This window comes from Camponotus vicinus, unplaced genomic scaffold (genome assembly GCF_025532165.1).
Source record: "Camponotus vicinus isolate PSW18456_S1 unplaced genomic scaffold, iyCamVici1.0 SCAF_2, whole genome shotgun sequence".
NCBI classification, from domain to species: domain Eukaryota; kingdom Metazoa; phylum Arthropoda; class Insecta; order Hymenoptera; family Formicidae; genus Camponotus; species Camponotus vicinus.
This window is the reverse complement of record NW_028141956.1, coordinates 6,975,874-6,992,493: the sequence shown is the minus strand read 5'-3', so window position 1 is coordinate 6,992,493 and position 16,620 is coordinate 6,975,874. Positions and strand designations below refer to the sequence as shown.

General features: G+C 31.5%; 1 protein-coding gene across 1 annotated transcript; it reads left to right on the top strand.

The window, feature by feature from the left end:
* Nucleotides 1-1,920: 1,920 nt before the first annotated feature.
* Slf (C-type lectin domain-containing protein slf) lies at nucleotides 1,921-16,009 on the top strand. Its single transcript, XM_083091073.1, has 4 exons — nucleotides 1,921-1,998; nucleotides 3,281-3,416; nucleotides 12,724-12,903; nucleotides 14,567-16,009. The coding sequence occupies exons 2-4, from the start codon at nucleotides 3,281-3,283 to the stop codon at nucleotides 14,947-14,949; spliced, it is 699 nt and encodes a 232-aa protein (XP_082947199.1). The 5' UTR covers nucleotides 1,921-1,998; the 3' UTR covers nucleotides 14,950-16,009.
* The last annotated feature ends 611 nt before the right edge of the window (nucleotides 16,010-16,620 follow it).

The following is a 16,620-nucleotide window of genomic DNA, read 5'->3' as shown; positions in this document are numbered from 1 at the left end:
TTTCAATTACTTGATACGAGCGAGTAACAGGTTTTTGAGCTCGTGCGAGAAATAATGTCGACAATAATTTAATAAGGCGTTTAGCATGGTTGATGACTACTGTGTGCGATTCGCAATGCGGATATTATTTGATTTACTGAAAAAGAAATTTTGAAAGGTAATATTTACGTGTGTTTATTACATTTGCACAAAATACTTTTGATTGGATATATTCAGTAACGTCACGATTCTAGCGAATTAAAATTCTAAGATATAAAAGAATAACAAATTTATGTTTCTTATTTTATAACTAGATTTGACATATTAGTATACATAAAATATACTTTTATATGTTTAAGATACACTTAATTTTTTTCGTAAAACATTAAACTTTTAACAGATTCTCGCGCTAATCATTTGATACTTTTAAAATATTTAGTTAACATTAAACAAAAGATATATATTTTCTATATTTTATTAATACAAAATATTATACAATAAAAATATTTTTTTATATAATAATACATAGATGCGTGTATAATATGTAGAAGCATCTAAATTTATATTTAAAAAATTATGTATTAATTTTTGAATTTGTATTTAATCTGTGTATATGTGCTTATGTGTTTATTATATATTTATCAATATATAATGCAAATGCCATCGACAATAAACGAATTCAACGATCATCACGCTATTACTTCGTCAAAGGAAGAGAATTTCGTTTCATCATGTCTAAAAAGACTTCATATTAACATATGAAACAAGAAATATACGTGCAGCCGATTATTCACAGCACTAGACTTAAAGAAATGGAAAGTCTTTTCATCTACCAATGCTGCCGCTATCGACGCGACGTCTGCTTCGTCTTGAATTCACAGCAACTATAAACACTCCGACAAATGTCTGAACAAAATACTCTTTCTAGGCCGGACATCGATTAACGGGAGACTTCTAATAAATAGATGGAGCATCTTGAAACAAACCAACAGAATTTCAACTAATTGCACGAGAAGTTCTATACCAGTCTAAATCAACAAGTAAAATATATTTTAGAGACAAAATAGATTTTAACAAATATTAACATTTAATATCGAAAATTTCTTACGATAATAAAAAGATTTTCGCGAAATTATTTTAGTAAAGAAATGTTTAATAAAATTTTAATAAAGAAACGTTTAATAAAATATTTTAATAATTAAATTAATGTATTAATAATATATTTTATATAATTAAATATATTTTAAATATATTTTATATAATTTATATAGTTAATAAAATATTTTATATAATTAATTTTAATGAAAATTTCAATTCAAATCAATTTTAATAGAAAGTTTAAAAGATTATTTTTATCAAGACATTTAAACTCATAAATTGAACATTAGTCATATATAGCTTCGAAGAAATTAGTTATAAATTGTCGATCTCGTATAATCGACAATATCGTGCCAGTATAACTGTGGGAACAAAGAGTTTACTCTAACTGTTATTAGTTGTTAATTTCAACCTATCCTATCATTAACCACGTAATAAAAACATTGGTGAATATTAATCAATCGCTTCGATTTAAGTTCAAGTCGACGTACTGTCGAATGATAATCCCGACCGATAGAATTATATCTATAAAATTTAATAAAAACATAAGTATTTTCCTCTTTTATTATATTTTTCTAAATAATTCTTAAAGGTGAACTTGATTCACAACAAAAAAAGAAGAAAATGTGAAGCCAATTGCGTTGATTGCGAGGATACTTTTCAGAATCACGAGAGAATCGATTCGCGAGATCTCTAACCCTTAATTATATCCGACTAAGGTCTCGATTCATCAGAACGTCCTCTGCTGGGTCCTTCGCTTGTAGCGAAGGGTGGGATGAGTCTTACTGCCTGGTGGGGACCATTTCTATATAATCGACGGTGAAGGTGCCCGTCTCTCCATATCCTCTATCAGTGACCACGTTTCTTTATCCGTCGTCTTTGACGTCTATCTATACTTTACAAAGAGATAAGTGATACAAGGTGAGTGTAGATCGTTTGAATGATGTAGTCCAAGGATTGAAATCTATATAATTTTTGGTGAATTCAAATTTCGATGCTGCAAATAGAAAATTCTTATAATCGTTTGTGGCAGCAGAATCGCTACATATACATATGCAATTAAGGTAAAGTATACTTTCTCCTCTATCACAGCATCGAAAATCGAATTAAACAAGATTTAATTTCTCAAACTTTTGATCATGCTTGTTAAAAACGGCCATACATTGGATTTCTCATAACATTTGTTAAAAATTGCAGATTGAAATCTTATTTGTTTCGTATATTCAGTAGCCTTATATGTGTGAGATTTCTATTATAGTGATATGAAGAAATTTTTAAATTTTGCGAAAACAAAATAAAATTAAGATTACATCTTATAATCCACAAACTATACGAAACTACATCATAATTATAAATAATGTTAATTAAATCTCTACTTTTAATATATTGTGCATAAAGAAAAATTGCAAATGTAACAATTTATGCAAAAATAATATAGTAATAGTGCAAAAATTATAAGATATCGGTTTGAAAAAATTAACTACTATTTTTTGAAACTTTATTTTGCTCTTAGATTATTCTAATTTAGACAATTGATGATATATTGATAATCTATTTTTCGATGTTGATTTTCAACGTTCGTCGGAGAAATTTCCAATCATACGTGGACGCGATTTGATGGATCACGTAACATAAGGATAATATATCGGCATCCATGCATAAAAAAACCGTCTTGCGACTTCATTAGACGAGACACTCCCTAAGAGAAACTTCTGTCTGATGGAAAGGAACTGTTTGTGTCGGCGGAATGAGTCTCACTTGCGTATCTGTACATGTCAACGCCATTATGTAGAAAACTCTCACCGACCGGTCATAATAAGTCAATGAAATTGTAATATTTGAATGTCTGAATCGATATTTAAACAACCCATCGGTTTTATATAAGTTTATCTACAAGATTTGCATTTTATGCTTCCTAATACATTTATGCTGCCGATTTATATTATTATACTACTTATTTATTACAATTCTTCTTATAATTTTTCTTATACTTTTTTTAAAGAAAAGTATTTGACAGTCACAAAAGGTATTAATTATATTATTTGAAATATGAATTAATCAAAGCTAGATAATACATTTTTCACACATAGTTGCAAAAATTACAAAAATTATCTCAAATCACAAAATTAGCTATATGCTATCGAATATCGTGTACTGTGGCATTATATGCACTAACACTAATATTTAATATTTTGCAATATAGATGATGTTGGTGCCGCTGGCTGTGGTGCTTCTTGCGGCGTTCGTCAACGCGGAGCCGGCGATCAATGATTCTGGACCGCGCACTAACCGACCTGGAAGATTCTTGTCTCTTCCAATACCGCAAAAATGCGCAAATCGTAAGTATTTTCTGATATATATGTGCGACTTGTTAAATACTATTCATATCATGCCTCCTAAGGACAATGCGCTACAATGAAAACAATTAGTAATTTAAAAAATTAAAAATTATTACTCACAAGTTACAAATTTTTCAATGTTATTTAACCCTAATATTCTACTCTAAAGTCTAGAAAATTAAAAATTCGTCTATTCGTTGCGTAAGCTCTAAAACAAAAAGATTAAATAAATATTAATAATCTACGAGATTAATTATTACTGTGACTCTCCCTCTCGTAATATAGGAATAATTATTTATTACATTTATTCAAAAGATTTTTAAGAAAGATAATCTTATGTCTGAGTAATTAGAGAACAGTTACAGAAATTATTTGACAGGGCATGATAATTCATCGCGTTATTCCGTAATCAAGACTATTCAGCGCTATCGTATAATAATCTTACTGTCGTAACTGTGCAAACACAGACTATTAAACGATTTACTTACGCATGTAAATGCTGTCGATCGGTAAATTTTCAGAGTGGAGAGATTTCCATTCGCGAGATTACCTGAGTCTGTTTTGATTAAATTACCAGCGCGTAAGACGTACGTAAAAAATGCGAAATGCAGCGACATGGATTTTTATCGTCATTTTCTCGCAGAAGAGGCTGTCGTGCGTCTCGGCACGGTATTGCCGTGCCATCTCAAAGGAATCGAGGTTACAATGCTGATACATGCTAAGAAGCTTTCCCCCTATCCCTCGCGTAATTTCACGAGCTACGAGCGTACTTTTAAAAGCAGACGAGCCTCTCTCAACTCTTGTGCAAGCACGCGCCCCGGGTATTCACTTTTGATCACTATGGGTACCAGTTTTTATGTCCACTTGTTACTGCCAACGAATTCCTGATATCATTGCATGACAAACTTTCCTGCTGATTTTTTATCTTGTCTTGATACACACTTTCTCGGCGCCACTCGCTCAAGAAGTCACTCGCACCTCAGCGACGAAACGAAGCACTTATTACTAAAGATGAGTAAATTTGATTTCGAAAATCTTGTTAAAATAAATGTGCCTTATTAATTTATAGTACAATATATCTGTATTTATATATTTTGGAAAATATAATATATAAAAGAATTTAATATAATATATAAAAGACACACACATTCTTACAGAAAAAAATTATTAAATAATATTAATATAATAGTTGTATTTTTTTATGAAGGACGTGTGTCACTTTAGTTTCTACAATGCACTGCAACAAATATCTTTATTATATTTCTGCTAAATTATTCTGAGAATCAACTTTTTGCTTTCTACTCGTTTAAGTGGCAATTTTTTTTTAAATGTGATGATATATTACTGATTTAGTCCTACGATCAATGTTCATAGAACACTTGTGTAACGCAATGTTAATGTTAAATATTACTGGATTAGCATTACTTTCAATCAGATAACGATCTAATAATTTTTACAAAGGATGTTTTAACGTTGTTGTAACGCGGCTATTAATTCAGTAAAATCTTATATTTAGATTAATTCAGTAAGATCTTCATTAACGACATTATAGCAAGGACATTGATTTAAATTATTCAAATGGTAAAATGTTCGCGAGATATCTTGCGAATTATCGATGTTATGTCATCAGAGTTTATAGTTATTAATTTTCAGCTCATCAAAATATACCATCAGTTTAAAAGATTAATACTGATTTTAATTATCCTCATCTAATAATATTGATCTAGATAAAAAAGATACTGATCAATTATTACATTGACGATTTAATTAACTCTAATCAGCAAATTATTGTCTTTTCCCTATATCCCTAATATAGAGAAAGTTTACTTCGTATAGAGACAGTGCTAAATAACGTTAGAACGAACGCGTTTTAACGGGAGGAACAGATATACGCATAGTATTAAAATATGCCTTGCAAGAAAACGAAACCGCGCGAGAAAATGTAGAGCAACATATTCGCGAATCAAAGTGCAGACAGAGGGAGAGACATACGGAATTTCCAAATGGTCGCATTTCCACGGTATTTAATAACGTGAGAGGCGCGAGTAGGTCGTGGGAGTGAATCGGCTTTGCTGTAATGATGCAACGTAATGATGTTCGGATACGACCACAATCACCTAACAACCTAATGATTGCATGCTCGCTCTCCTGGAATGCCCGATCGCGCTAGCAGGATAGCAGGATGGAGCTTAGCGACCAAGTCAATAGTAATCAGGTGTAGCGTGATTCCTTCGTGCTCGCGCCAAGAAAAAAGTGTGTAATAAGCGTGTCAATATATAGTCACGCACGTGTAAAAGAATGCAAGCAGAAAAACTGGCACGAATGTCAGTTACGTGCCGTGCAGTGAAAAAATGCAACACGCTTAACTATATAATTATGCACGAACTATGATACATATATGTGCAATTTATAAAGATATCTCTGAAGAGATCCTGAATGAAGAATAGCATCTCGAAAGTTTTACGTTGTGTCACATATAATTACGCACGAGAGAAGCAGAGCTACAAAAATAATTTTATTTTTTTTTTTTCATTATTACATTATATGCTATATGACTTACGTCATTGTTCCTGCCATGGATCATATATCCAGTAATATCAGTTTAAATCTTCGAACTTCTAAACTCCTCTTCGTTCAATCAAGATGAAAAATTAACGGAACATTGTATGCGATTAATATTTGTAAACTTACTTACGGGAATTATCGTGAAGTCGTTAATAATACAATGGAATACGTAATGTGCGTGCATATCTTATACTTAAGGCGTGCGATAATGACACGCTTGTTGAGTAACATGTGAACAAGTATTGGCCTATGAATATTATATAATACCCATCGGCCTATTAAACCGTTGTCCAACAGTGCTATTACGGTGAAGATACGCGATTAAGTATCCGCATGCTTTACTATCTTACTCTCGGACGCATATATTGCAATTACACATGAAGAGATGCGGTAATCAATTTTCGAATTTTCCTGTCGAGTTCAGCGCGAAATAAAAATAAAATAAAAATTAATCTATCTTATATCAAATCGTTGATATTATGATGTATTATTATAAAGCACACAACGAACCGCGAAGATTAGGCTTGGCTACACGAGTATATCCAATCTTTCGTTTGCAGAATAGCATGATCTTTGATGAATGATAACAGGCAATATATATCCTTATGTAATAGCTTTCTTATTTTCTTACTAAATGTAGCCCTGTGGACATTAATATGTAATTAAGATATAATAACAGATAATTATTTAAAGGAACACTCTATGTATATTTTGCGCAATATGCTACTGTTTGTTTTATAACAACGACTTTAGGAGATCTCACAATTGACTTGAAAGCGCGATAAGGACGTCCGACATAATTTCGCAAACTCGTAGTGAAAAAAATAATCATAGTGGACAATCGCATATAAGTTTAATCGACGTATTATACCGCTGTTAATCACAATTTCGTAACGCGGCTGACGCCGAATAAAAGACCGTCGCTAACAAATCGCCATTAAATCGCCTTATGACAGTGTGGCTGACCGATCAGCTGTTGCAATCTTACTCGGCGCGAGGTTGACTGATTGACAACTCCACAGAAGGCCAGCGCTACATCGCCACGAAAATGTCAGGAACTGCTTGCGAAATTAGACAATGGCGCTCTTCGGAGATTATCCCCCCGATGCGTTGCCGCTTAACGAGTAGTCCGCATGATTCGCCTATAAACACGTATTTTCATAATGTCATATGAAAATATTCGCATATATATATCTATGTTGAAAAGTATTTTTGAAATGTTTTTCGAACATATGCAATTTTTATGTAAGAATGAATTTTTAGAGGGAATTTCGAAAGACGATTTTATTTTTGATGGTCTATATTTTGTATGTATATTTTTTACAAATGTAACAATTTTTATATAAATATAGTATATAAATTTCTTAAATCGCAATTTATTGAAAAAAATCGAGAAATCGCTAATAAAAGAAGCAAGTATAAATTGATATCATTTATTGATTTTAAATTTAAGATATTTTAAAATACTATAAACATATTCAAGTCTAAAAAAATCAAATTTGAATTATATTTTTTTTATAAAATGCAAAAGTTTATATACATTAAAATAATCTATCATTAGAGGACAATTGGGATAATTTTTTCGTGGAAATCAAATATTCACCTCATAAGGCGAGTGTTTGGTTTCGCTTTCAAAAATTAAAAAGGAAAGAATATGGGGAAAACCGTTATCCTCATATGAGACGAGTTGTACCGGGACCCATTGGCCCGTCGCGCAAAGAGAAAAAGTTTCACCTTCACTTGACAGCTCGTGCGAGAGCCACAAGAGTTTCCTTTTTCTTCGCCTCCGCGCTCGAATGTTGTTTATTCACGACTTACCGTCGACCCACTGATCCCGTTCGGGAACAAGAAATTGATTCCCGACGAATTCACCCAGTGGAGCGTGCTCAATTCTGGAACGATTCCATTAACATTGATTAAATTGATAAATAGCTTGACTAATTGTTTTTTTTTTTTTGCTATATTACAATTTGCTCAATATGATCAATATGAAAGGTAATGTAGTTAATTATGATTACTGCTAATCAATATTGATTGAATCGATATGAATTGTGGATGTGAGAATATTTTTGTTTAGTCATAGATTTTAATTTTATCCTTAATTCAATAATACAGATAAAATAATTATTATTTAATTATTATTATGATTATGATAAATAATTGTAGCTTCATGTCTTTACGAGTTTGGTTTGCGATACTTTGTTTCATAAAAGACTTAAAAAAATTTTATATTACGATATATATATGTATATACTTTACATTTTAATATCACATCAAAATTATTTAAAATATTATAACGAAAAATACAATAATTTTATAATCCTTCGAAGAAATCGTTTCCATTAACATTGATTAAATTGAAACATTTATTTCGCTTTTCATTGCATCTCACCAAAGATGACACATCATTTTTGGAAGCATACGAATTTGACGATTTGAATTTCATATATGGAACAACGTATAGATACGTATAGATTGATATCCGCTTGCGTGACAATTAGAAATCGGTTGCAATTGCAACATCCCTATTATAAGAGAATCTTACTCATTAATGTACGTTATATAGCTAATTAAATGACGCGTTCATCTAAAGCTTTTTCATTATTGAAAAATAGCATCAACGCCAATATTTTCCTCCGAGTAGCCGATTTGTCCCTCGAGATTAATTCCGCAATGATGATGCCGGAAGTGAATCGTGCTGTCGAAACACATCAATGGCGCACCGTCGCATTACTAACGAAATCCACTTTCTCTTCGTCTCAAGTAGATAAAGTGTATATCCAAGAAAAATATTGTACATGTTTGTCGTAGAAAATAGTTTGTCGACACTAAAATTGTCTGATTGAAGTCTTAACAAAATTCTTCCATAGAATAGATAATAATATTTGTTTTTCGATAATCTATTAGATTTATAGATAATGTCCAAGAATTTTATTATTTTACTCATATTATGTGTGTGTCTATGTTTCTCAGTGAACAACAGCTCGTATGTTTGAAGCGATTATCGTCGCAAGTTCCTTGACACAAACGTGTGAGACGCGCGAAGGGCATAAATGTTTAATGAACGGTGATATAACGACCATAAATTGCGATTATCCGACAAGAGGCAAACGTTTTTTTTGTTCGATGCACGCGGATGCATCGCCGTCATTGCGTGCGAGCGTGAAAACAAATCCGCTGCATATAATGATGATATAATCACGAACGGAATCATTCTGTGTACCGTTATTTCAATAATACATATGTAATATATTGTTTGCATTCGCACAATAAGCAGCACGTAACAGTTGTGTGAATTTTAATCTATAATTTTTATAATTGTATGCAAAAAGAAATTTAATGCAAAATATTTCTTACATTAAACGTGCCTACGTTCTAATTGCTTTAATAGATTAATATATTATTTTATTTGCATTTTTTTTGTTTTTGATTTTATTTTTTTTCTAACATAAAATTCTCTTTTTTGCAAATATATATCTACGACTTTTATCTTGCTCTTTTTCTCATTATTTTTTTCGTACAATAGAATATTATGTCACTTTTTAGTGCTTTGATATGCATTTTATTACACTGATGACAATGAACAGCTACGCAATCTCTCATGAAATTCATCGCACTGTTATACATATAGCGTAAGTTTCAATATTGATTATCGATCTAGACGAGAATAGCCATGCGATGACAGCTGCAGTGCCACTGTATAATGTTTTACAATATTTACATGCAGATTTCCGTTCAATGTAATCACGGTGTCAGTTTCATATAACTATGTTAACTCATCTCTACATTTAACATACTACATGACTCTATTGAAATCACTTCACGTGACTACGATCAATGAAAGCATAAATTACTTTCTAAGTACGATGGCTGCAACATAGCGATAAATTTATCTATATACCGTCTATTTTCTTTTTCGTGTTACTTATAAATATATTACTTCGATATTACTTTTGCGAGAGTCGTTATAATCTATTCATTAACGTGACGTGACTTTGCGTTATATTTAATGGCTATTTAACAGAGCTTTTAATATTCGCGAATCGGTTAAGATTATTTTCGTCGTCAATTTTTTTAAAAAATTATTATTGACGTTGATTCTCCTTCATATTTAACAGCGTTTTACAGTAGAAATAAATGTACAGACATTTATATTAAAAAAAAACAAATGATAGCTTTTAATCTTATTTGTATTAATACATATTATTTGATAATCCTTTAAATTTTAAATTCAGAGATGTGACTATTAAATCTTTATAAATATTTACATATAAACTGGACAGCTTTAAGAGAATCAATAATCAGAGTGCTTATATTACGAAACGCATTCAAGTGCTAGGTATCAAACGCCATGGGCAGCAGAACGTATGATACAACCGGAATATAATTTTTTATTTTTTATTATAAGATCTTCGTTAAATTTATACTGACAACTGGAATCACGACTTTGTCCTATGTCGTAAACTCCGACAGACAGTCCTTCTTCTTCCTCGACAAGCGCAATACAATTGCACTTTGCCTTTCTACAGCGGGGTCTCGAATTAAGCACGAGTCTCGAATTAACCAAGCAGATGGATGGCTGATGCGACTCATCTCAAGAAATCTTATTTAAAGATATTTCAATTCAAACTGTTGTTCTTTTCGGCAAAAAAAACATTTTCTTTGTTTAAGTCCTCTCTTTTGTGATTCTGTTAAAAACTGCAACAAAAAATAATTCAAAATGTGGTTGAGAAGAATAAATATTAGTTGGAAAAGATTGTTTAAAGTATTTCTCAGTACTAATACAGTTCATGCACATATAAAGATATAATCATTTTTGTGATATATCAAACAAGACTCTTTTTTCTACCGAATTATATTCCGTTTATAAATTAACCAAGGCTGTGCATGCGACTATGCGGAGACGATCATTATATATTCTAAGAAATATATAAAGAATAGCAGCCGTTTGTAAAATTGCTATTGGCATTTTCGACCTTTGACATTAGCGTGTTCAATCCTTGGCGAATACCAGACGAAATCATCAATTGACTGAAAACGTACATGAGCAACAACGTATAAGCAATAAAAGGCGTAGATGCCCACTTCATCGTTTTTCACTTTATTCAAATTTAATGACTATTTCTTACGTCATATACATAAAACATCATGTACATAAATTTTAATCAATATAGCCATTGCCAACAAGTTGCCAAAAATATCACGTAAGTCTGATCCTTTTAATTAATATTAATATAAATTATATACTTAGCATATGTTTTTTCGAATCTTCGAATTATATAGAAGAAAAATATTACTGCATATTATAATGTTTATTCATACAACGTTTTAAAATATTTTCCAAACATTGAATTTCATAATAAAGCCGATTTATCTGATTTCGCATATAATTTAATTTAATACTGCTTATGTCATTCAAATAAATATATCTGTTATTGAAAATGTTTCGGTAAATATCAGCCAATTTCAGATTTGTTTTTATCAGAATAAGTTTTTTCATAATACAAGTTGTAAATTAAAATAAAATTTATGGTATTTTTCTAAATTTTCGAAAATTTGATTTAAATCTCTGCTATTTTTAAGATGTATATTTGGAGAAATTTTACGCTCTTAGAAAGTTGAAGAAGCATATAAAATAAATTTCTAGCATATATTTAAAACCGCGTAAAATCGCGCGATGTCGGTGCAGTAATAACAGCGAAATGTGGGTTACAAATGTCACGACGAACATAGAAACGACTCGACAAGTCGACTTGAGGAAAGACCGAGAAAAAGAAAACGAAAGAGACGAGGAAAAATCATGACGAAGAAATTACGCACGCGGCGAAATATAAAATGTTATATCATAGTAAGAAAGCGAGAGAGATAGAAAGACAAAGTGAAAAAAAATATATATATATATATCTTTTTATATATACATGTATATGTTTTTTGTAATGCGATAATATGCGTAAGCATATCTTTCGTAATGCGCCGTTAGGTGCTTATGGTAAAACACACGGTGTAAATCGTGGATGAGAAGAGACATACTTGTATAAATACCGGGAAAAAGCATAAGAGATCGTTGACATTTAAAGCACACGATAATGACGCACCGCCACCGTGTTGCCGCTGATTACAGATTCTCTGTTCGCAAACTATGACACACGAGCGTATTTTAGCTTGAGCTATTTTGATTACAAGACGGCATATGTCCGATAATGTTCTATAGAGGACTATTTAAGTACGGACATAGCATTGATAATTGACGAGGAATTAATAAAAATATTTTTTTACAAGAAACACGATCTTTTTAGGCGAATAAAAATTATTTCTTGCGACCTGTTATGACTTCATCAAGTGGGAACAGTTGACTTTAGCCAGACATATTTTTATACACGAGAAGTATAGATTTACAGATTACTTAATCGCATAATACAGCGGTTTGACCTCTGAATTATTAACCACAGGTTGCAAATCGAGTATCTCTTAATAGAAAAAAAACGCGATTGCGATGCTTGATATAATCATCGATTTTTTTCTACAAACTCACAAGTGACATCTTTGTCAATAATGCTAATGATAATAAAAAAGTTAATATCTTTCACATTTATAGACATGGCGTAATGGACGTAAAATGCAATGTTATTTTAATTACTTCCTTATCAAACGTCCGAATTTCCGTCAAAAAATATAACGTATGTTTGAAATATTTTCGATATTCTCATAGAATAGTTCTAATTGACTTTAAAACATTTTACAGGACCGAAGCAATTCAATCTCCGGGGGCATAATTATTTCTTCAGCGGACACGTGGGAGCCCACGCTAATCAACGAGTAGACTGGTTAGACGGCAGGAACATTTGCAGAGAGTATTGTATGGATCTTGTCTCGATAGAAACTCAGGAAGAAAACAACATGATCTTCAAACTTATTCAACAGAGTAAGTAACTATTTCGCGATGCTCGAACTCTTTGATGAAACCGATGTACCGATGCGTATGCGTCATTCTATTATGAATCATTTTCATTGTTCCACTTGTAAATACGAGATCAATGCAAAGGAGATCCGTCATTTTTGTTTCCATTATGAAAGAATGCACGCGTCGGCATGATTTGTAGCGTATCGAAAAGTTACGCTAGAATTTTCAAGTTTATTTGACTCGATTTACTTGAATCGAGAATTATAAGCATATATTTATTTATTTATTTTTGTGACACAATAGCATTTTATACATTTGCAATAGAAAGTTTCCAGATGGTATATATCGACACCGGTGGTTTACCGCGGCAACTTTCATCCAAAGAGATAATCATTCGGCAATATTTCGAAACGAGCAACCCGACATGAAACATCACTTGGTTGTAGATTCGAATGATTAACGACGATACGCTCCCCACAAGACCTCTTTCTCCTCCCTTATCTTCTCTCCCTCTTCATTACGACCTTTCGGCTGCAGCGCGATGCGCTTAAGTGCACTCGAGGAGTAAAACTGCAATTAACTGAAGGGTCTAGAATTTACCTAGCTTTACTCACTTCTTATTAGTACGCCGTTTCCTCCCTGTTTTCTTTTAACATTAGAGAAGATCGGAAGCTTGAATGATAGTGCAAAGTATGATAAACAGTTGTCAATATATCTCGTTAAAAATACTTTCATTTTCGTTACAATCCGGAAATTTTATTAAAAAAATAATTTCATATAATTAAACGTTTTAATCCGCCATTTTAAATTTCATATTTAAAATCGAGATATTTAATTAAAGAGAATAGATTAATCAAGATTCTAGAAAAATAAAACCGCATCGTCAATCATGACTACGCGGAAATTGATAAATCAATAATCATGAATTAATATAAATTGTGGGAACATATCTGTTGGATTAAGCTACCGCTTTAATCATAATTATCATACAATCGCGCGATGATACCTGCTCGTCACGAGCGATATTCATCACGATGGAGGCGAGTCGGTGAGTATAATACGACAGTTTTCAAGGTAATGCGGGGTCTTGAAGTGGGTTGAGGCTAGAGAGTCTCATCTTTTTATATAATAGAATCGCGCGGTGCATGAATACTTTTGCAGTCCGGCGAAAGTAAGATAGCACTGACAATGAGTTGATTCCGCTCAAGAACCTACCGCAAGACCCGCCTTCTGTATCAACGGCATATTTTGAAAATCTTTTATATCGGCAGTCATTATCTATACGTAGTGAATTATAATTTCAGATAATTCCAATATAAAATCACCGTGCTTTCACTCAATCAGAATTTGCAATAAGTTAACGTCTCTGGTAATGCTAAAGATACTTCTCTCTTTTCTCGGAATAAAATATTCATCACTCTTGGCTCTTACCTATTAATAAAAGAGAATAATACGAGAATATTTAATCTTACATTTTATGCTTAATAATAATATAACTATAATTTTTTTTAAATTTAATAATGATTGCGCTCAGTATCGCTTAATATTAATTTTGGCTATGTAGATTTTCTCGGATAATTATAAGAAAAAGAAAATTTTTTAATGGCTATTAGATCTATGTCTAAAAATAAATATCGATCTTTTCTCAATTCTCTGTTTATACAAAAAATCTATTTTCTTTCAGACGATGTTCCATATATCTGGACATCCGGACGTCTCTGCGACTTTAAGGGCTGCGAGAATCGACGTGATCTCGAGCCTAAGTCCCTTTATGGCTGGTTCTGGTCGGCGAATCGCGAGAAAATGTCACCCACCAACCAGGCACCGATAAGCTGGACTTTCAATCCATGGTCGCAGACCGGCCACAAGAAGACCAGGCAGCCGGACAATGCAGAGTACGACATCAATGGCACCACCGAGTCCTGCATGGCCGTCCTGAACAACGTGTATAATGATGGCATCGCCTGGCATGACGTCGCGTGTTACCACGAGAAGCCGTTCGTCTGCGAGGACTCCGAGGAGCTTCTCAACTACGTGGCCAGCACCAACCGCGGCATCCGCCTCTAAAGCGATCGCGGTCAGCCCAACACCTACATGGTGATCATGATCGTCCATCAGCGTCACGTACTCACTCTCCTTTCTATATTTCCCGTAGCAAGGAGGGAGCGACGAGACACGTGCCAAATAAGGACACGAAATTTTTACGTGGCGATTCTTGGTTCTTGAATGATGACAGAGGATTCTTTACAAACAAGATTTGTATAAGATTCCTTTATAATTATAAGGAAATTTTAATTTATAATATACAAATTCTACATAACTTTTTAATTATATTTTACAGTAGAAAGAGAATATATATTTTGTATAATTTTTATAATATGTTCGACTGAGTGTCAATTTACTTAATCGAACTTACTAGATTATAATTTTTTGTGATTTATTTCTCTCTTCTGAATTTATAATTTTTTTATAATTTATTGCTGTCGATTTTTTTTATGCGAATTTACACGATTATGTCAACTTATTGTATCTGTAGTCTTTCTTTCCTGCACAAAATGACTTTTTCGCACAAGTAATTTTTGAATGATATGATTATCGAAGAATGTGTCATAACAGTTTATGAAAAATAAAACTATAAAGAAAAATTATGATGTATCATGCGGAGGAGGAATCAATAATTTATTTTATATTTGATTCTAATAATCAAAATAAATATAGAATTTTATACGCGCAATATTAAAAGCTTCTTGATCGAAAAAACGAAAGAGTATACTTCTCTATAAAATATATATATTGTACGAATAATTTACATCAGATTTTCATCATACAATATAATTCAATGTTGTAACATTAGTATAAAATGTATTACATTTTATAAAATTAAATTTATTTGTGTGGCAATTGTATACAAAAATAAAATTTTAAATCGTTTATAACGATCAGGTAATAACGTGTCTCGTCGCTGTGCTCTTTCTGCAGTCATCGTATCGAAAAAAACTCAGCAATAATTTTATACTTTGTTTGATTTATAATCAAGTATCTGCTGAAGAGAGTAATTATGTACATGTATTTATTGATAGATATTTGGCAATCCCTGTACGTTTATGAAATAAAGTTACTCTTACGTAATTTATGTATTCATGTCTTATGTTTAATATCCAATATATCTTTATATTCCCAAAAAGATATAAAAATATTGTAACATAAATTATATCTTGTAAATTTAAATTATTGATCAAAATTAACCATTTTTTAAAGAGTTTATTTTACAATAAATTTATATATATTCATATATTCTAACGCGCAATAATGAGTATGTTTACATATTTTTTTATTTATGTACTTTGTAATTATTTGACTGAATCATACAATGCAATTTTGGTATTTTACTATATTTCATAAAAAATTAACGATGTTTTTAATGGAATTGATTTCATGCTTGTAAAAAAAAATAAATATAATACATATATGTATATTATAAAGAAAAATAAATATATAATATATATATATATATTGTACACAAGCTTTTTTATTGCTTTTTGTTTAAAAATTTACATTAAATAATAACATATCTTGTATCAATAGCATGTATCTCTTTCGTATATTATTTTATAATTTGAATAATTCACAAATAACATGCAAGGTTCGAAACTCGACTAAATGACTCAAGTCTGTACTACTTGTAGGCTTTGAATCTCTGCTAAGAAAGTTTAAGTTTTTGCTAAGGTTCAAATCTCC